The 21,120-nt window shown below is 42.9% G+C and overlaps 1 protein-coding gene across 2 annotated transcripts; it reads right to left on the reverse strand.

Annotated features, from left to right (window-relative positions):
- Nucleotides 1–1,129: 1,129 nt before the first annotated feature.
- Nucleotides 1,130–20,121, reverse strand: LOC118170306 (protein mono-ADP-ribosyltransferase PARP14-like). Of its 2 annotated transcripts, XM_035332415.1 has the most exons (19): nt 19,932–20,121; nt 19,736–19,842; nt 19,602–19,643; nt 19,063–19,141; nt 18,143–18,337; nt 16,921–17,208; nt 15,570–15,806; nt 12,450–14,704; nt 10,811–11,047; nt 10,320–10,541; nt 9,226–9,304; nt 8,168–8,317; nt 7,590–7,652; nt 6,520–6,687; nt 5,393–5,599; nt 4,700–5,293; nt 3,321–3,466; nt 1,909–2,083; nt 1,130–1,716 (listed from the first exon to the last, which is right to left on the reverse strand). In XM_035332415.1, the coding sequence occupies exons 1-19, from the start codon at nt 20,119–20,121 to the stop codon at nt 1,427–1,429; spliced, it is 5,724 nt and encodes a 1,907-aa protein (XP_035188306.1). In that variant the 3' UTR covers nt 1,130–1,426. The 2 variants fall into 2 exon arrangements, with proteins under 2 accessions (XP_035188306.1, XP_035188307.1); XM_035332416.1 differs by lacking the exon at nt 18,143–18,337.
- Nucleotides 20,122–21,120: the final 999 nt, after the last annotated feature.

Genomic DNA, 21,120 nt, shown 5'->3' on the forward strand with positions numbered 1-21,120 from the left:
TATATTTCACAAATAACACATTAGCTGATTAAATACTAGCTGATGTGACACAACATGTAAGACGGATGTCTGAGACGGCACTGAGAAAACATTAAAACAACTGCCCTGCCATGCTTGAACCCCTTCAGAAAGGTCAGAAACATTGCAGCATACCTAACTGAGCACATTCATCTTCAACTGCTTTCCCAGCACCTTCCAGAATTGCTTTAGAAACACCTTAAATGAGAAGAGGCATATGATTCTAGTGTTACTCCTGTTAAAGCCCTAAGGCAGAACCACTTAATCTCTCATTTCTGAGAACAGTACAGGTTACCTGATAAAGTCAGCAGAGCCAAGAACTGCTAAAAAGTTGGAGGTGCTGCAGCACTCCACTTTCTCAGTAGACCTCATGCCACCTGATGCTGTTTTAAGTATTTTCTTTTTCTTTCTATCAATATGCTACAGAGATTATATTGTTGATTGCCCCCTGCCCCCAATGAAACTCTGAACTTTGGCTTGGTTAATGATTACCTCTTTGAAATAACCTATTTCCTCAAGCCTTATCAAAAATGCCTTAAACCAACCAAACACACAAAAAAACTTCCCCTCTTCCAACACACGCACCCCTTGCCTTTCTTTGCCCTGTTCTTTTCTCCTTAAGATCACAAGAAGGGCACTATAGGTATTGTACAAGAGCAGGAACACCTTCCTGACGCTTATTTTCATGGCTTTCTTAGGCTATGCCTAATTAATTTGAGTATTAACTAATTGCAGAAGGGGTTGGGTGAGGTTTACAGAACCTCTTACCGATGTGCCCGGGAGGGCTATCCTATTAAAATCAAGCAACACCATATTAGAGAACTCAATCCCCAAGTAGTTGCCTGTAAGTGAACTTTTGAAAACCAATGCTAAATATCTCAACAGATTGTTTTAGACAAACACAAGCCATTAACTACAATTAGTTCCTTTATTGAAATCCACAGTAAATGACAGCATTATAATTTGGGATATCTTCTCATACTCTATCAGAAATGCAACACCATGCAGTCAAGTGGTGTCTCTTTCAGGGAGATTTCAGCCAGAATGTCTCTTTAATCCCCCCAACAGCACTACCCCCTCTTTCTTGCAACTAGGATGGCCAGAATGCTGCATGGAAAGGCCAAGAGAGCATAAAGGGGGTGGACAGGTGTAGGATTTCTACTGAAAACTACTGTTAGGTTACATGTCAAATTGAACTCCCGTTAGAGACGTTCAACTGCTCCAAGTGGAAAAAAAAAAGTAGCCTATGGCAGTGCTATCAAAAATTGCCAAAGGTTGCTTAAATATAAAGAAGCTTTTAGAAATTAATTTGATAAAACTGTTTTCACTGAACTATATATATGTATTTAATGTGCAGGACAGATTTATAAAATGAAGAGACATACAAACTTTGCTGCAATCAAACTGCTCATCTAGTGAAAGTGATAAGGTATTCTGGGTAAGCCTGAATGTCATTAAATATGATAAACATGGATGGATTGTTTACGTTATCAGTTGAACTATCAAACAGATCCGTGGAGTTGCTAGCACTTTTTGGTGCTGGAATAATTGATCCTCTTTTCCCTTGAGAATATTCTCCAACAAGTACTCGAGCCATGTACATGTACTTCTTTCCATCCACATCTGGTTTAGAATAGGTGTCGTGGGCAGAATAGCAGGCATTAACAGCAAAGTAAGTTCCATTTCCAAAGTTTGCAGCTATAGTCAGAAAAAAAAAAAAGTATTTCATTAATAACAATCACTTATCTGCCAAGAAATTCACAGGTTCTAATAATGGCAATACGGAGATTTAACAAAACAAAACACTACATACAAAGCAGTACTACACAGAGGACATGAGCTATTCCTAGCCCTTTTCAGGCAAATGAGCAGTTTTGAAATTCACATTACCGTGCATTCCAGCATAGCTCCGATTAAATCCAGTGTTGTTAATTAAGGTTACTGACTCCTTACTAGTCCCATGAAACAAAAGCTTCTCATTTTCTCCATTGACATTTTTCTCAGCCATTTGACGCTTTTTTATTTGGTAGGTCTTCCACAAAAATGGGTTCTGTATCCTTTCAATCTGCAAAGTTTGAAAATAAGACTTTTTTTTTTAATCTTGTTGTCATAAAAAGCATCGGTGTATCAACGATTCAGTGTTCCAAGATTCTACTCCTAGCTACAACACATGTAGGCTACATTATAAAATAAGCTAGGCACATCACTCCAGATTTCAGCACTACAGACAGCAGAACCCAACCCAAAATGCAACAGGGAAATAATATGGGATAGTTTTGTGTATGACCCAGAAACCTGCAAAATACCTACCTGCCAAGCACATATGGGTTAAGGCAGAAAATGCTCTGCTCTACTATAGCAGAAGTGACATCATGAAACTTTAGAAGCAACTGCTCAAGACTTGCTCCAAATACCTTAACTTGATGCAACATCAAATTGACGCTGATTAAAATTGGTAAAGCAGATGGTATTACTGCCACTAATCTCTTATTCTTTGGGGAAATGTCCTGAATAACCTCTTGTGCAACTTGAGTGCTGAGTAGTTGATGCCTACGTAAGTGACACTTACATGCAGAGGTACGTAGCCTTGCTGCTTCAGGAGTAGCTAATGCCTGAAGCTAATAGCTTGACTGCAAAAAAATTTACTGGATGCCAACATTACGTCAAAACTGGCTTCATATAATCAAGCCAGCTCAAATCAGGGTTACCTTCTTGAGGATTAACACACTGGCAAGCAGTCTGGCACATGCTCCTATGCTACCAGAAGCGAGCAGTCAGTAGTGCTGAAACAGGAAGTTTTTTAGGAAGAGTATTTGTGTAGACCTAAGCACTAACAGCTTTCATTAGCAAATCACTTTTCACTTGTTTCTGGATACGGAATCCCCTCTGCTTGCTGAGTTTTGACACAGCAGAAGAGAAAAATGCGTAGTATTTACATGAACAGAGACCATACAGGCATTTCCATTAAAATCACCCTACTTGACAGGTTTTCAAGCATCGTAAGTCTTGGTTGCAGATGCAGCTTCTTCTTGAGAGTGGAGGTATTTTGCAACAGGTTTGAAGGTCATAAACATCACATTAAATACCTGTGCAAGTACTTAAAGTTTTGTGCATCCTCTTCAGACAATTAATTAAAAACATATTATAAGTCAATTAGGAAAGCAGACAATTTTGTCTGTTTCTTTTCCCAAAGAGTCTTGTCCCACAAGTCCTAACAGAATTTATTTATCTACTGTTTACTAGGTGCTATTTATGAGTTGTTATTAAAGTATATATGCTTAGAAACGATGACATGCTTTTACCTTTTCAATTTTTAGAAGCTGAGTGGTCTTCAGAAACCTTTCTGCCACCTCTTTGTATTCCTTTGTTTCTGGTTTTAGTTCCACTACCTTTAATTGCTGGTTTTGCATATCATCCCACGTTTCAGGGAGCACTGTGGTTTCTTGATCTGCAGGAGAAACACAATCGATTACCCAAATCCCCTACTTAACGAGAAATATGCTCTGCTACAACCCCCTCTGAAACCTTGTACACCTAGCTTATCACTAGTGCCTGTTGGCTTTTGTCACCCAACAGTATTTCTTTTAAAACCAATCAACCAAAGGAGTAGGGCGTTTCAGTTCCCAGGTTGTCACTGCATTGGCAGTTGATGTGCCTGAATGGGTAGCTCCTAGACGAACCTGTTCTCCTTCACAACTGAAGAGGAACCATTTACAGCATCTTTTCCCAGTAGCCTTCCATGCAAAACAAGTTTTCAAGGACATGGGTCAAAGTCAAAAATACTGAGTACTTAAAGGGTTTGGGAATGGGCACAACACATCAATCAATCCATTCTTTAATTGCTTTCTGCCCACATTAGGAAGGAAACAGGTACTGTTAATTGTCAACTAGGAGCAAAACATCTGAAGAAGGGGTATTTTAAGTTAAAAACTCCAAGAATATACTGTCTGTGAGGCAGAATTCTTCCCCTCTCTCATTTCATGAGAGGCATAGTACTGAGCTCTGCTGTCAAACACTAACGTTGATGCATACACTAAGAACATCCAGCACATTAGGTTCCATCAAATGAAGAGGGCTTCATCCTTTCAAGAGTGACATTTTTTGGTAATAAAACAAAAATAGGTATTTGAAAGAACATGCAGGCTGAATTATTAAGGCACTGGGAATTGGATGGCTACTTAAACCTGTCAACTTTCATTTTCAGGTGTTGAATGGAAAATAAATTGTTCCTGTTAAGATTAAAAATGTGTCCCTGGAAAACTGAGTGACAGCAGGATGAGGAAAAGTAACCCACTGGGAAAAGTCCTGTATGGATGAGACAGAGAGTGCACGAGAGAGCTCCATGTAATGTAAATGTTTGAAAGTAAATAGAGGGGATAGATCTTAAGAACAGAAACGAACTAGCTCCGATCTGGAATGAAAACTGCTACAAACATACCTAATTATTGTTAGTCAGCTTGTTAAGATCCTCTGAAGGCATTATCTATATTTCTAACAGTTTTAAATAACTGCATGGTTCTTTTATTTTTGTTTCCCACTAATTCCTATCTACATTCTCCAGAAACTGACCCGCGCAAAGCTCCTAGCAGTATTTTACATATTCTTATTTCTTACTCTTACTAGGCTAGACACATCCTGGTTTCATGTTTGAGTATCAACCTGTCAACATGCTTTTACTTACCTTCAGATTTATTAATACGTATAATGGATATATGTTGTCCTTGGTCATCTATAGCATATTTACCAGCTATGTTCACTGTGTATTTTTTCTTTTGAATCGTGACTGAAATCTCTTTCTTCTTTTCTTCAAAAGCATTTTCCAAGTGCATATTTGTCAGCTTGTCAAATGGCACATAGCAATCGTTTTCTAAATATTTCCACTCAATTAAGTTTTTTAAAAGTTGTGCTTTGATCTCTTCCTGTTTAGCAGCTTTTACCCTGTGGATCATGTCTTGAATACTTGAATAAGCAAACCAGACGTCTTTACTAACTCCTGAAATTTGAATAATGTTGCTTGTCAAGTGAAGAGCAATATTTCGTCTTTTCTGTAGGTCACACAGTTCCTCATGCTCTGCTTCACCAAAATCCAAGATAGAGTCACTTACGATTTCTGTGCGAAACTGTTCCTTTAAAATTGCACTTTTCAACCAGGCTTCTGTTTCTTCCACTTTTTTTTTGTCTTCACCACAAATCTGAACAACAGCCTGATCAATTTTCTTTTCCAAAACTAATTTGTGTTTTCCCTTTGGGGACTGTTTCTCAGAGCTCAGGAGTGCTACATTGAAATATACAAATACTGTAATTAGTACCAGCTGAGAATGGTTGCCATTAAAGATTGATCTATAACCTCTATTTAAGAGTGACATCTACTTACATGCTAACTTGGAAAAAAATGACTTGGATTTAGTTTTACTAGGACTTTCTCTTTTCTTCATGCTTGTATGGAACACACTCAGCATATGTGGCTGAAAGATGACAACTTTAACAGTTTTCACGGATGGAGCGGTGTTCTTCTTTGCAAAGTCAATTACTGCATTCATCATCTCATCAGCTGATACATCTGGAAGACAGCCTGCCTGACCTGGAACAAGTTATAAATATTTTGCCTTTAAAAACGATTAATAACTTACAGCAGATTAAAAGATCTTTAAAAGAACAGTTATGATCATACCCACAATCAAGTATATTACAAATGACTCACAAATAACTTTGGGCTGGCAATTTAAAAAAGGTTTCAATCTACCAGGAAGAGGAAGTTCAAGGCCATCTTTCCAGCAAGGGAAAAAGTGGAATTTTACTATTATTGACATGGCAACTGCTAAGGTTATGATGCAGATGTTGTGGCTTGGCTACCTGAAAGGCCAGAAGGCTGACACTCAATAGGCCAGTAGGCAACTCTTTGCTCCAAGAACAGGTCTATTTTTATTCATGCAAGAGGTCCATTCGTGCATGAGGCCTTACAGTAAAAGAATGCAGAACTGGGGTTTTTACTGAACTAACTGAAAACAACATGAAACAAAAAAGGGTAGTCTACCATTTTTGATAGGTTCACATTCCATCTGTTTCAGCCCCACTTGTGCATCGGCTAGAAGGAATTCTATCGTCTATGGGTTTCACCAAAGGAGAATTAGTTCCCTGGACGTTCTCTGATGAGCTGCCCACACATATCAGGCTGCTGTGACAAATATTTATGGTTCTCCATAAAAGTATGGACATACCTTTGAACCTCTCTTAGCAAGGAATCAGCTAAGGAAGCATCAGCTCTAGATCAGCACTCACACTTTTCATGTATGAGCAGGCTGCAGAGCGAGGCTTTAAGACTTTGTAAGATTCCAGTGACAGTTTTAATGTCTGAATGTTCTTGTTCTTGGATTTTTTTTCCTTTTTGATTGTTTGTTTTTAAAAACAAACAACCCTTCCAGACAAATCAAACTCATCGCTTGAGTCATGAGATCAACAGAATCAGACACACTGAACCTGTTCAAAAAGGGAGACACAAACCTGTTCCAATCGCTGGGAAGGAGACAGAGGCATACTTCTGGAGTTCACACTCCCGCAGCACTTTGGAGACCAGCACCTTGATATTTTCTTGGCCAACAACATGAATTATTTTTTTGCATGGCAGGCTTCCTGCTTGGGTGGTTATATAACCATTGTTAGGTTGCAAGGCTGAAACAAGTAGGAGAAAGTAAACAATCAACAATTATCTACAATGTAGATGGGTACCAATCCTCATTAGGAGAAAATAAATGATGACAAAGGATAAGAAAATAAACTATGACAAAGCCCCAGGATAAGCTTCAAGTCTCCTTCCACACGTGATCAAGCCCCCTCTTTTTATTTTCACTTACTAGGATTCACTTTATAGTTAAGAAATACTTGCCTTGTTAGGCAAGTAAGTTTTGTGTGCCTTTATTTGTCAAACGTGCTCTGCAGATGTGAAGAACTTCACATAGACTAGGTACTACACTCAGTCTTTACACAAAGAAGCATGCCACCTACCCTCAGGCTGCCTAGCCTGAATTCTCCTCTTGGTCTGCACAACAGGTGTTTAACTCCCTTCTCCATGTAATTTTTGCTTTGGTTGGTCTTCTGAGTGGACCTCCACACCAGACTCTTTCCTACTTCCCTTATTTTGCAGGCTTTCAAACCACATACTTTTTCATCCTTACTCCCCATTCACTGGGTTTGCTGTTCACTAGCTGAATTCGGTCTACGAATAAATGCCTCTTCTGAGGCAAGAACCCAAATTCACTGTTTTTCCCTCTTGGACACGCAGAGGATATGGTAGTGGGTTGCTAGTGAAGACAACAGTAAACATATATTTTATCACTCGGGGAAGAGGAAAGAAGCTGCAGGTAGATAGTTGTTCCCAATGAGGTACGACTTCCTCTATTAGCAATTCTGCCAGCATCAGCCCCTGCTCATGGCTCTGCTCTCTGTAGACTTGATTTCTCTGTCACTCAAAGCTTTACAGGAATAAGAGGATGTGATAACAGATCTAGCTCTTTACATATGCTTTCCTGCCACGTTTGAGCCCCTTCAGAAAGGTCAGAAACATTGCACCATACCTAGCTGAGCACATTCATCTTCAACTGCTTTCCCAGCACCTTCCAGAATGGCTTTAGAAACACCTTAAATGAGAAGAGGCATATGATTCTAGTGTTACTCCTGTTAAAGCCCTATCTAAGGCAGAACTAGATACCTACCACTTACTCTCTCATTTCTGAGAACAGTACAGGTTATAATTGAGAAGCATTGTTGTCTAAAAGTTAGGCTTACTCTTCTCAATTCAAAATGTCTACAGTGCCACAGAGCTTCACTGTGATCAAAACCTCAGTGAGGTTAGTCTTATCCTTTAGTTCAAGAGATGTTCTGTAAAAAGATTCTATTGAAATACTAACATTATTAGTTTCAATTTCCTGCAAGTCTTTAGCATGTTATCCTGTAGCATAGAACAACAAAGTTTCAGACACTTCCTAATAGGACTTTTGTACCCTAAGAAGCAAAACTGAAACCACACTGTGAAACAAACAGTTCTGAAACACTGACAAAATAAATAAATAAAAAGAAACCATGCTCCCTGCTCTCCTTATTCAGCCCTTCCAACCACAAGTACTGTTTTCATGTGTAATACCAACAAAAGTACCTGCTTTGAGGCTGAAACTTTGGTTTGTTACATTTACAATGACGTCGCCCTTTTCCTTGGTAATATCACCAGCAGCCACCTGGAACACGATGGAGCCAATTGTCATTTCATACACATCCTGTGCTGGGGTTGAAATGGGACCAAAGAAAGCTGCAGGAAAAAGATACAGACACTAAGCAGAAGGGAGCAATGAGGTAAAAGACAGGGGACTTGTTCATGGGTACAATCCCTACAGACCATAATTCGGCTCCAGACTCTGCCCGTGAAGACAACTGCCTGCATTGTTAACAGAAAATCATTCCTTCTCATGGGAGTCTCAGATCAGCCTTCACCTACCCCCATCATTGCTATCTATGCTGAGATAGTGGAAAAAACTTATTTCATTGCACACCTGAGACTCTTCTTTGCAGCATCTTAGTATATGAGCCTTTGCAAAATATGGAAGTAACAGCAACAAACTTCTCAAGTCTCACTCCTTTGCTTCTGTCACACAGAGTGTTCAGGCAAGTTCTCTACTATATGACAGGAACTTTTAACCTATGCATTATATGTAAAAACTTGACTGAGTTTCCAACGTATGCTCCTTTACTATGCTCTGCAGTCTGACTAGACTGGATAGCACCAAAGAAGTTTCAGGTTGGTTTTGCTATTGATCTGAATGTAAAAGATTTGCGAGTTTCCAAAGAGGCCCCTATAAGACAACAGGAACTCACCAGCCTTCCCAGGACATAAGAGGAGACTGCAGCAGTAAAAGGAAGAAGCCTCTCTTGTGCCTTCTGCTATCCTTATTGTAGGGGCACTTTATCCAGATAACGAGTCCCAAGTTTGTTTTTCCTTACTATCTCTGACACTGTTTCAGCTATTACAGACACTCATCCTGAAAACACCATATGCAGCTTTTACTGCAGCCACCTGGACTGCTGCTTGGCTTTTGGGAATGACATGCTCACAGTATCTAAATACCTATAATGAATACATTCTCTGGAATATTTATGAGCAAAATAAATAAATAAAACAAGCCACCATGGAAACAACTTCTTGAAAAAAAAAAACATTACCTGTGCCTTGACTAGTCTCTTCTGGAGCAGTCTTGTCTACGTTATTCCCACACCGGTTCTCAAATTCATCCGAAAATTCCTAGAGAAGGAAATTACAGTCAACTGCTGTAGAAGTTTAAGTTACACAGTAGAAACAAGGGCTTGAAAAGTAAAGTTAGAGAGACATTTAGAAAGAGCTCAATGCAAATTACTTCATATCATCTGCCACAATGCTGACAGCAAGTCCTGACGCACTGTTGCTCTCAGGGAGCAAGGTTATTTTTCGCGGGCAACAGACAGAATTGATAAACAACTAAGTCAAAGCCCTAGTTACCATTCCAGAGCAATATATCAACAAATGGCATCCTTACATCGAGGGACTAATTTACACTCTAACTCAAGTCTTGCAGCTAATTCCATTCTTCTCCATGCACAATAGCTCAGGCTTTGGCACGGTAGCCTTCAAGTTCAGCCTTTGAAAAAGCGTTAGATACTGCACGAAGTGGCAGAACTCATCAGATACCAGAACATTTAGTTGGACATTACTTCACAATGCGACTGCTCTCTTTTGAAAGACTGATGTGTTAAATGAGGAACTTGAGCACAGACACAGAAAATCTATACTAATGTGATACTGAAGAAAGAGGGATGCAGAACACTGGTATGTTTTCTACTGGAGCAGTATACCTGCACACAGTCCTAGCATAATTATTCTTCCAGGAAGACATCAGCTAAACCCATGGAAATCAGTCCTTTATCCCCTGCAGAGTGAAGACATCTATGCAGAAGCTGCAGCAAAAAAGTAGGTGAGCCCTAATTGAGTTCACAAGGTAAAGAGTAATTACGCTTTCATCTGCATTACTGCCAAGGAATAGAAAAGAACAGCAAGCAAGCAGGGTTGTTCAGGACAAGCAGGTGACTATGAGGAGAAACACCATGAAGAGAACGTTCACTATGGGGTAGAGAGACCGTCAGCAAACTGTGCTCTTCTTTATTCTTTGAGTATGAGAACAAGCAGCCTGGAGATTCTTTGGAGAACATCAGATAGCCAAGTGTCGTGAGATAGACCCAAATAAAACAGCATGTAATAGAGAGAGAAAAACATGGTAACTCACCTGAATATTTTCTTTGTCTTTTGGATGCAACAGAAAGTGAACCTCCTTAAGAGAATTTACTTTATTTTTACTACTGAATTCAACCACTTTGTCAAACAGCAATTTAGCAACAACAGACCTTGGGAATCCCAAGTTTCCTGTACCAATTGCTGGGAAAGTAATTGACTTTAAAGACTGTTCCTCAGCAATCTGCAGGCATTCTGTGATGATGTTGCCCAAGACCTGCAAAGCACAATTAGTTTTTTCAGTTACTGAAAGACATTTTTTCCAGAATATGCAATTTAGCACTTTCCCTTTTTGCTATCTCTTGGTATTAAACTACAGCGATTACATACATCAAAAGGAATGTATTAGACAAGGGACGAGCCACACAGCTGGAAAAAAGAATAACCCAAACTCACTCATTTCCCTCATTTCAAAGGAGAGGTTGCATTAAATCCACTACAAAGCCCAGTCAAATTAAGAGTTTAGGCAAATAAAAACTCTTATACCGTCTTTGGAGATGCAGTTCTTTGTGACCATCCAGGTGCGACAGCATGAAATACGAATTTGCACTCTAGATTGTAACCCTTTGTTGTGAACACAGATCCTTCATCAGCTGTTTTTTGTAGCCCCTCTCCACGTAAGTGCTCCTGAAGCATTGGCCCTGCCTTGCTTAGCAAAGCTTTGCCAAGTGGCCCGTTGTTAAGCTGTAGATCTCTGGCAACACTGACGACAACAGCGTCTGTCTGAAAGACACACAAGCAAAAACTCCAGCTCTTAAGTATCAAGTTAAAAAGTTTTATATTGATTAATTAAACACAGCCTGTCCATTGATTTACAAAGAAATGTTTCGGGGCAGCAATTGGAATGAACAAAGCTTTGGAATAAAGCAGAAAAGTTGTGCTCAGTTCTAATACCATGAGCGTGCCTGAGGCAGTATAACAGATGAGTTAACAGTGAAATTTGTTTCAACCTGACAAGAAAAGATTAGAATCAGTAGACCAGGAATGCGGAACTCTACCTCCGTTTGAAAGACATTCATGCAAGTTTAGTCTCTAAGAGACTCAGACCAGAAGTCTACATTCAAGTTGCCCTCGTCCCAGCATCGCAGAGGTAATGCAGGACAAAGCTCCAGCTCAACCCCTGTGTCTGCTGAGCCTGGAGCACAGCTGACATGACTGGTCAGCGCAAAGAAGGAGAAGCTGAGAAAGAACAAGACTGGAGGAAATGTAGGGAAAAAGAGAAGTGAGAAAAGCACTCATTTAGAAGGGAGAGAAATAGAAAAGGCATCGTGTCAAGCACTGTATTCGGCTCTTCAGGAAAGACCTCTGTACGCATTTTAAAATTACTGTGCTCTGGACAACTGGAGGAGCTGTATGCACAAGTTGTGGGATGCATTCGCTCCTGAAAGGATCAGCTGGCCGCTGCAGAGAGGATTCTGCAAGAAGCTGCTTCCAGCATGGGTGATGCCAGTAGAGTAGCTACCAGGCCACTTAACATCGCTTCAATGCTGGAAGTAACTGAATGAAAAGTTAGTTCTCCACGGGGAAAGCAATAGCAGCCGTACACAGCATACCAGCCTTCACCAGTGACATAGTGGGCAGCAGTTCCCCGGATCAATATCCTACAGACACAGGGCAAGCCTGGCTGATGGATCCGAGAGCAGCCAAGCCACTTGGCAGGGTATTCACGTTAACCAGCGCTGAGCGCCCCGTTTTGTTTCTGTGCAAGCACCATCTCTTTACTGCATTCCTGCAATCAGGACTTCCGGGAAGGTCAATGCTGCATGCAGGTGGCTCCTGCACAGCAAGGTAGGGTCAGGAGTAGCCCAGAATAATTTCTGCTGACCCCAGTTGTTTTTACAGAACTATAATGCTCCACACCCCAGGATCCCCTGTGCCTCTGTTAGCAGATGAGGGAACACAGCGCTACACAGCCATCTCTACCTATCGTAAATGACAGTCAACTTAACAACAATTAATATCTGCAGTGATAGATGATTCCAATAACACATCAAGCACGTTATGTTGCTAATTACAGATGATGGACTAAGGTTTTTTTGTTTTGTTTTGTTCTCCCCTCCCTCCCATATTTTAAAATGTGCTTTACTTCAAACTGGACAAACAGCCTATCATTCAAAATACTTACTGTAGCATCTTCAATGCTTCCTTTTTTCAGCATGATGTTAAGACCTTCCTTAGTTGCTACTGATGTGAAGCTCATGCTGGCCTGAGTTTTCCTTTTGGTAGGCTGACGAACTGTCTTGGTCTGACGCACTGATCTGGAAGAAGGTTCATAATCCGAAAACACTTTTTTCAGTGCCTCGGTGAAAGCCTGAACCTTATCTGCTGTGATATCCACAAGATGAATCTCCTTCAAGCTGCTTTCCCCCCTGGATTCTTCCAAGGTTTCCTTGATGGACAACACAATTGAATCTGCACATTTCTGCAGCGGGAAGCCAAAGATCCCTCCACTTACAGTAGGGAAAGCTATAGAATGATGATTATATGTTTCAGCTAGTCGTAGGCTCTTTTTAACTGCCTCTTTCAATAAATACACGCACTTTCCTGCTTCATCGCTACTCCACCTGGGCCCAACAGCATGAATGATGTTTTTGCAGGGGAGTTTCCCAGCACCTGTGATAACCGCACACCCAGGCTGCAATCGGCCATAGTTCCTCACCAGCTCATCACACCTCGTTTGCAGCTCTGGACCAGCTGCTTGTAGCAGCGCCTCAGCAAGGCCACCGATGTGTTTCAGGTCTTCGTTTGATGCGTTCACCACAACATCAACATGATGAGTGCACAAGTTAGCTTGATAAACTGCTATTGAAACTCCACCCATGGTCACCTGCATATGGGGCTTGCCTACATTATTGTGTTCTTGTTGTTCTTCCAGATGTTCTTCTGGCTCTTCTTCCACCTTGATTAGACAGTTAAATTCTTGCTTCAAACAGGCAACAAAAAAGTGTTCTCTTTCTTTGAAATACGACTTTGCTCCTGGCTCATTAATTACCACACGCTTGTAATGCAGGCTGGACAGAATTTGCTCAACTAGGGTGGCTCCCTTCAGCACTTCTCTTCTTGGCCCGCTCAAGGATATAAATCTACGTTTCTCCTGCACGCCAAAGTCAACTTTCACACCTTTCTTCTTTAAGTCATCCCAAACAGAGGTCTTCTCTTTCTCAAAGTAAATTATAACTACGGTGGGCTTTCCTCTGATGACCTTTACTACTTGTGTGTTTTCATCTATGAAGCCAAAGAGTTCCTCAAAGGCTTTTGCTACTGCTTGAGAACAACCAGCAACAACGATCTCACTCCCTCTCTGAGTGACCACTACAGCTTCATTGGAGCAGTTCTGCTGGGTGAGCATTTTCCATTCCTTCTTCTCAATGACTGACTCATCCTCCAAAGCAATGCTTTTATAGTCCAGTTCCTTCTTTATTTCTTCCTCTGCTTTTAGGAGAGTTTCAGCACCATTCGCTTTCAAGATGACAGCATCTCTGTCAAGCTCATAAAAGGCACTAATTTGTTTTGACATAAACAGGCTCTGTGACAGGGTTTCATTATCAACACTTTGTAAAAACTGGAAAATGTAAGGATGGATACTAATGGTTTTCCTTGCCATTTTGTTCATGTTAACAAGTATTTCCCCTTTGACTTTATAAACATCCTCAGGCACTCCACACAGGTTAATTAGCTTCTGCATACTATCATAAGTTATCTGCAGAGCTGGGAATTCCATGTGAATTTTTTCTTCAAGACCAGTACTCTGTAAAATTGCAAAATCCCCTGGATGTATTAACAGTATTTCTTCAGTTCTTTGCTTTTGTCTTTCAATTTCTCTGGTGGCTTTTTCTATGAGCAGCTTCAGTTCCTGTTCAACATCCTTTAGAACATCTTTGTCACCTACTAGGACAAGCAGATCTTTGGAAACACCTGGGATTAACACAAGTTCATCGTGGACAAAGCTGTTTTTAATGGCTTCCCACACCTCTGCACTTACTTGATATTTAATTGCTACATACTTTGATATGCTATGTGAAAATGCCGCGGAAACCGTTTCATTCCATGTCCTGATCAATCGAGCCACTGATCTCTTTGACTCGGACAAAGTAGCTGAAGATAACTTCAAGATAACTTCTGGTTCTGCACAACTGGGTTTAGGCCATGTTATCTCACAGTTATAACTTGCCAGTTCAGAACTTATCGCCTCAGTTAGGCCATTTTTTCTCCATAAGAACTGACAGATATAGGGATCCAGTGGCACTGTAACTGGATCTGGCATCTTTATTGGTGGCCCTTCCTTTCCATATAGAGCTGTTCCCAGTGACACATAGTAAGGATAGACAGGGATTGGTGTTTTGTTGAGTAAATGCTGCTTTGCCAAGACATTGTTTACATCTAAAACAAACAAAACAGACAAAAAAATTAACGTGAGCACCTAAAACCAAGGATCTTTGAAAAATAATACAGCAACAGTTAAAAAAAAAGTTCACTATGTATTAATGTTTATGCATAAGAAGAGTCTTACACAAGTTTTCCTACCTTCCCAGATAAAAATAATTCCAAATTATTGACGAGTTATTAGTTTTAAATGCCAAAAACTAAACTAGGGAGAGCCAGTGAAGAGAGCCCTGTCCACCTCCAGGAGGAAGTAAGTATAGCACAGGACTGTTTTTGTCCCCATCTCTGTTATGCTCTACTCAAGGTGGCCAACTCAGTAGTTGTCTGGGCTATTACTCAGTAGTATCAAATCACAGATACTTTTTTTTTGGGGGGGAAATGGAGGAGCTATCTTCTTCCACTTCCCTTAGCTCTCCTCTCATCTGCAGTTCCTCCACCCTCCCCCTTCTCCTCCACCTTCCACAGAAGCTCATGTTTCTGGCACTGGCTGGACAAGCCACATAACTTGTTGTCTAGCCAAAAAAAAGTCCAATAAATTGTCCTCATATGAGGCAGACAGCACACACTGGGCAACTGGTGATGAAGGCTCTGCACTGTGTGGGCTGTGTTTTCCTCAAATGAATTTAAACTGTAAGGGGAGAGACCTGCAAGGGGAGAGACCTGGGTGAAAAACAAACTGCATAAGAAGAGTTCTATACATCATGCCCAGCTGGTCCAAAACTTTAGTTTGCACTTCTGGTTGGCAGAGATCTGCTTACAAAGCAGCAGACCTGCCGTTTTATGAGGGTGAAGTCGCTATTTCTTCAGAAAATCTGCATTGCTAAGTGCTGCAAGAAATAAGTTTTTTGCATTTCTGCATTACCTTTATGATCACTGAACGTAATGATAGCTGCTCCTTCGTCGTGCAGTTGCTGAACATCCATGACTTGTGCACCTCCATTCTTTTTGCTTTCAAAGTAGATAGTTATGTAGTCACTGGGTGTGTTAGGTGGTATATTTTCAGCCCTAACACTTTTTGTTAACTCAAGGCAGCGCGCAGTAATATTTTGTTTCTTTACTCTTTGGCTTTGGTTTAGCTTCTTAACAATTTCCTCTGTGTCTAGAAAGAGAAGGGAGGAAAGAAACAAGATCAAACCAGTAGCTCATTCTCTGCTCTGATGTGAGTAGACTATCACTGTGTGCACTGACCACAGCACTGAATTATGAAACATCTGCCAAAATGGTGGCGCCCACAAAAATAACTTCTTTCCACACATTCAGCTTCTGTCACCTATTCCTCACCGGAAGGTTGATCACAATTACTGAGGTACAGTGACTGCAGACAGAATTCATTACTAGTTTCCCTAGTGAGTAGCACTTGGTGTCTTTAACCCCAAAAGAAAATAAGATCAGGTTAATTTATACACAATCAGACAGAAGTCAAAACTGAAAGAATCCGAATTTAAACTCTTACGATAAATACATCCTATTATTTTGGCCCTTCCCCAACCTGCTATCACAATGGTAAGAGACAGACAAGTCACTCTGAGGTGCGCGTTTGCCTGACAGACCTGTTTTTTAAGGATCTACTTATTTCCTCCAGGCTACACCAAAAATCTGGGACCAGACCACAATGAGAGGCAAATTCTATCCAGCTTCTACAGTAGAAAGCTCCATACCTTGTCAAAGCTTAAAAGCTTATTTGTTTTAGTTATACCACTGCCTAATCCCTTCACAACTTAAAAGATTTCTGAGCAACTTGATTCTTATATATTACCAGTACTACAACCGTTCCCACAAGGTTGATTTAAACTGGCATGTAACTTGTTTTCATCACATTCTACCTTCTAAAGAGACTTCTAGCCTTTCCTCCACAGAAGAAACAGTTCTCTCTTCTTTCCTGTCCCCCCTCCTCAACCAAACTCAAGCGCATGTGAAATCCAGAACCTTTACCATTGATCTGTTTTAACACCCACCATATACTTTTGTTGCTTTCATATAGTTTATTTTTAGTCCTACCCATTCTGTTCACTCTTCTCATTTACACTGGCCTTTATACCTTACAGATAAAAGGTATCATTGACATTCCTAGAGCCATTACTCATTTAAAATGACGCAGGATCAGATTTTTCCCTAAGCCTATGACAAAATATTCTCCATTTTTCACTTAGCCTCCCCCCCACAAACAAAAAAGTAGCTCGTGAGAGAAATCTGCAACCCAGACTTCTCCTTACCTGTACTTTCAGTAAAAGCAACTACAGCAGCCTGTATTTCAGGTATCATTTCCACACTGAAGTCTCCATCTTCCTCTGACAAGCCACTGATGTTCTCTACCAGCATAATTAACATGCAACTTTTTACTGTCTCCTGCACATTTTCAAGCACAACTAAGGGGGAACACAGGGATGCTTCAGAGTTTTCCACTTGGAATGGCTCCTGGGTAGTCTCCACTTGCCAAGGCTTCACAAACAGATTGATCTTCTTCACTGAGTGATGTTCCCTCTGCAAGACTTCTTGGGCATCTAGTTCCATGTGGAAACAAACAAGAAAGATGTGATTTTCATCTTCCTCCCTTCTCCCAAGAGCAGATCAATATTGCAAAGCTATACTCAAGTCTGGCCAGCCATTTTTCCCTCATATGAAGAAAAGAAGAAACAGAAATAAGGCCAAAAAAAAAAGGGGGCCGGGGGGGGGGAAGTTATTTTTTAGCGCTACCTCCTTTCTACTACTGTCCTCAAGTGCACTGTTTTCAAGGTATCTGTTTTAGATATAATAGCAAATAAAGAAAGGGGTTTTCATCCTGCTTATCTGTGCATTTAACAGATATGACTATTTCTTCTGCAGAAACAGTTTCGTCTTTTTGTACATGTCCTTCACTTGCTAACAAGTAGTCAACACTACTTTAGCCTGGAGCAAAGCATAGGAAAACTACAGATAAATTGAGGCTACTTTAAACCTTTTTTTTTTTTTCTTTTTTAAACAGAGGTGAGCATTCACCTCTGACTTACAAATACCTGGAATTTACTGCCTCTTTTCTTTCCAATCTCCCAAACTCCAGCAACTGAAATTAATAAGTAAATACTTTTTCTTTTCTTTCATATGATCTGCAGTTAACTTATGCACTATGCTTTATCCTGTCTCCTGAGCAAGATCTAAAGCTGACTTGTTCTGCAGTGCCCCTGACATGAGCTTTCCTGTATTATTCTCTGTAAGCCCTGATCAAGCATTTGGGACAGGTCTAGAGAACCACTTCTTTCCTTGTGGGTTATAATAAACACTGTCAGAAACCCACATCTAAATCGGACAAATGGGTACACCTACTGCTTTTACATCCTGTCACTCTCCAGAATACGACATTTCTATCATAGCAATGCCCACAAAGAAATCCACCACCAGCAAAGGTTTGTTTTTAAAAGGGAGCATTATTAATGTAACAGCCATAAGATACAATCATACCTTCCTTGTTGTGAAAGGTGATGATCATTAGCTGATCCTTTCTGACCCAGGACTTGATGGGCCCCCCACCAGACTTCTTTTTATTTTCAAAGTACATTTCCACAACTTCATCTTCTATTTCTTCCCCAGCGGCAGTGGTTACTGCTATGACAGAACTCCTAGAGTCTGTTTCTGCTTCCAGATTCGCACATGTTTCTAAAATGAAAGATCACACCCTGATGCCTTAGGCAAAAATTAAGAGAACAAATTACTAGTAATTCAGTTTTTAAAGCCCAAACAAACCCAGCGTGTCACGATTGTGAGTTTTCCTACCAACATATGAGGAGAAAAGGCTTCCATTTGTCCCTGGTAGGGACAGCAAAATAATGGCTATGAAAGCTTCTTCAAAATCCACGGTGAGGAGAACCATCACTCTTCTGCCCACGCTCTTTCCCCATCAGCAGTTCCCACCATGGCTGTGGGTCACCTTGGCTCTGTACCTGCAGGCTGCCACAGGGTACACAGCCGATGACGTTCTGCCACCGGTCGGCTAGGTGGGATGGGAGGCCTTACGCTGCCTCACAGCTGGGGCTGGTGGTGGCTGGGAAGGTCTGGGCGGCGACATCCTTACCCTGAAAGGGTCAGCATCCACTGCGTGCTTCCTGAGGAGCTGAACTTTCTGATAGACAGTGAAGTAGGAGAGTTTCTTAAAGAGACTCATATATATTTTTTTTCCTTTGTGTGAGTCCCTTTAGGAAGTCATCATCCTGGGAGAAGAAGATCTACGTATCTTTATCTTTTAGCCTAAGACAATGATTTCTACACTAGCTTAGATAAACACCAGAAGCCATCCAGGTGACCAGGGCACTGCTGCAGCATAAAGGTCAATGAAAACTCTTGAGGCAAGAACACACTGGTCTTTTGATAAGTGGCATCCTTACCTGTTTTCTCCTGCTGAAAGCGCACAGAAGCATCCTCGTTCTTGCAGGTGGGAAGAGACGCGCAGGGCTCATTACCTGCAGAGAAATGACAACACCCTCAGCTTCTGTGCACGCAGCCACAGCTACGGTGCCGCTGAACACGGGACCTGCAAGACGACCCTCCTCTGGAGGGAAGCGCCTTGAAAAGTTTTCTGACTCCCGGTGAGATCTCTACCTGCTATTTGCTTTAAAACGGCAAGGGATGCAGCCAAGCACGAAGATATGAATGGCAACAGACATCAGACCCTCACCCCTGCCCTGCGCATCACTCCACAAAGGAGCACTTCCCCTGCGGAGATGGCCGTGCTGCCGAGTAAACTCCAGCCTGGAGGAGCTGCTCTCGGCCAGAACCGCAACCAAGCACGCGGGGAGCGCCAGTCCCCTCCAGCTACGCCTGGCGAGGAGTCAGCGGCTCGGGGCAGCGCTTTGTGTCCGCAGCTCCCTTCCAAACACGAACCGGGGGGGGGCACAAAGCACGGTGGGCGCTTACCCCCGCGGCGTCCCGCGGCCCTCCTCCCAGGCTCCTCGGCCGGGCCCGGCTCCTGCAGGCGGAACGAGAGGTTAGGGGGGGGAGAAGCAGCGGCTGCAGCCCCCCGCGTGTCCCCCCAACCCCCTCCCCTCGGTCCCACCTCACCTGCAGCAGGTCGCTGTCCGCCGGGGGCTCGGTGACGAGCAGCGACAGCCTCCCCCGGGACCCGAGGTCGAGCTCATGTCCCTGCCGGTCGAGGACCCGCTGCCTCACTGCCAACGCGACAGGAGATGGTGAGTGTGAGGGGGGGAAGAGGCGGCCGCCAGCGCGTCCCCACCACCCCCTCAGAGCCCCTCCTCACCTTCGGGGTTGGCGAAGCAGACGAGGAGGTGCCCGGGCCCCCCCTGCAGCTCGCACTCGCCGCCGCCCGAGCGCTTGTGGCTCTGGAAGTAGAGGAGCAGCTTCTTGCGCAGGGCGGCCGACGGCTCGCCCGCGCCCCAGTCGCCGCGCACCAGCAGCGGGAAGGCGGCGGCTGCCCGCGGCCCCGACATGGCCCGTCCCGTCCCTCGGCCCCGCCGTCGCTTCCCTGGGCCCCGCCGCTTTCGGTTTCATTTCTCTGGCGAGGAAAAGCCGCCGGGCCCGGCCCCGCCCCGCCACCGGCGAGGGGACGGGACGAGCCGGCGCTGAGGAGAAGGGCGGCTCCCGGCCGCTCCTCGCCGCACGGAGGGGTGCGGGGAGCCCAGAACCGCCGCCGCTCGGTGGCCGAGCTTGTAATGGGGATGGGGTATCGCTGGTTTTCCTCCTCCTGTGAAGTAAAATCCCTGCTTCCGTAACTCTGCCTCGGACAGACTGCTAACCCCATGCTAGGCAGCAGCGGCCTCTCTTCCTCCTGACCCACACACGCAAGCTGACACCCATAGATTCACAAAACCATTAGGGTTGGAAAAGACCTCCAGGATCATCTGGTCGAACCATCACCCTACCACCAATGTCACCCACTAAACCATGTCCCTAAGCACCACGTCCAACCTTTCCATGAACACCCCCAGGGACGGTGACTCCACCACCTCCCTGGGCAACCCGTCCCAGTGCCTGACTGCTCTTTCTGAGAAGAAATGTCTCCTAGTTTCCAACCTGCACCTCCCCTGGCACAACTTGAGGCCATTCCCTCTAGTCCTATCTATCACTAGTTACCAGTGAGAAGAGGCCGACTCCCAGCTCCCCACAATTTCCTTTCAGGCAGCTGTAGAGTGCAAAAAGGTCTCCCTCTTCTCCAGACTAAACAACCCCAGCTCCCTCAGCCACTCCTCACAGGACTTGTGCTCCAGGTCCTTCACCAGCTTCGTAACCCTTCTCTGGACATGTTCCAGGGCCTCGATGTCCTTCTGGTAGTGAGGGGCCCAAAGCTGAACACAGTACTCAAGCTGCGGCACCCAGTCACAGAGCTTCCAGTTTTTAACTGGAAGCTTCTTGCTGTGTATTTTATTGTTGTGCCCATATATGAGGCACTGAAACAGCGGGTAGGGACTGGAAACACGTTCCCCTAACAT

This window comes from Oxyura jamaicensis, chromosome 7 (genome assembly GCF_011077185.1).
Source record: "Oxyura jamaicensis isolate SHBP4307 breed ruddy duck chromosome 7, BPBGC_Ojam_1.0, whole genome shotgun sequence".
In the NCBI taxonomy this organism is placed as follows: Eukaryota; Metazoa; Chordata; class Aves; order Anseriformes; family Anatidae; genus Oxyura; species Oxyura jamaicensis.

Bases quoted from the DNA above. Each gene is read 5' to 3' on its own strand.
- LOC118170306 (XM_035332415.1), bottom strand. From the start codon at position 20,121: ATGTCGGGGCCGCGGGCAGCCGCCGCCTTCCCGCTGCTGGTGCGCGGC. The intron at 14,705-15,569 runs GTAATGCAGAAA...TGTTTGTTTTAG, and splicing joins TACGTTCAGTGATCATAAAG to ATGTAAACAATGTCTTGGCA. The intron at 2,084-3,320 runs GTAAAAGCATGT...CAAACTTTGCAG, and splicing joins AGCTTCTAAAAATTGAAAAG to ATTGAAAGGATACAGAACCC.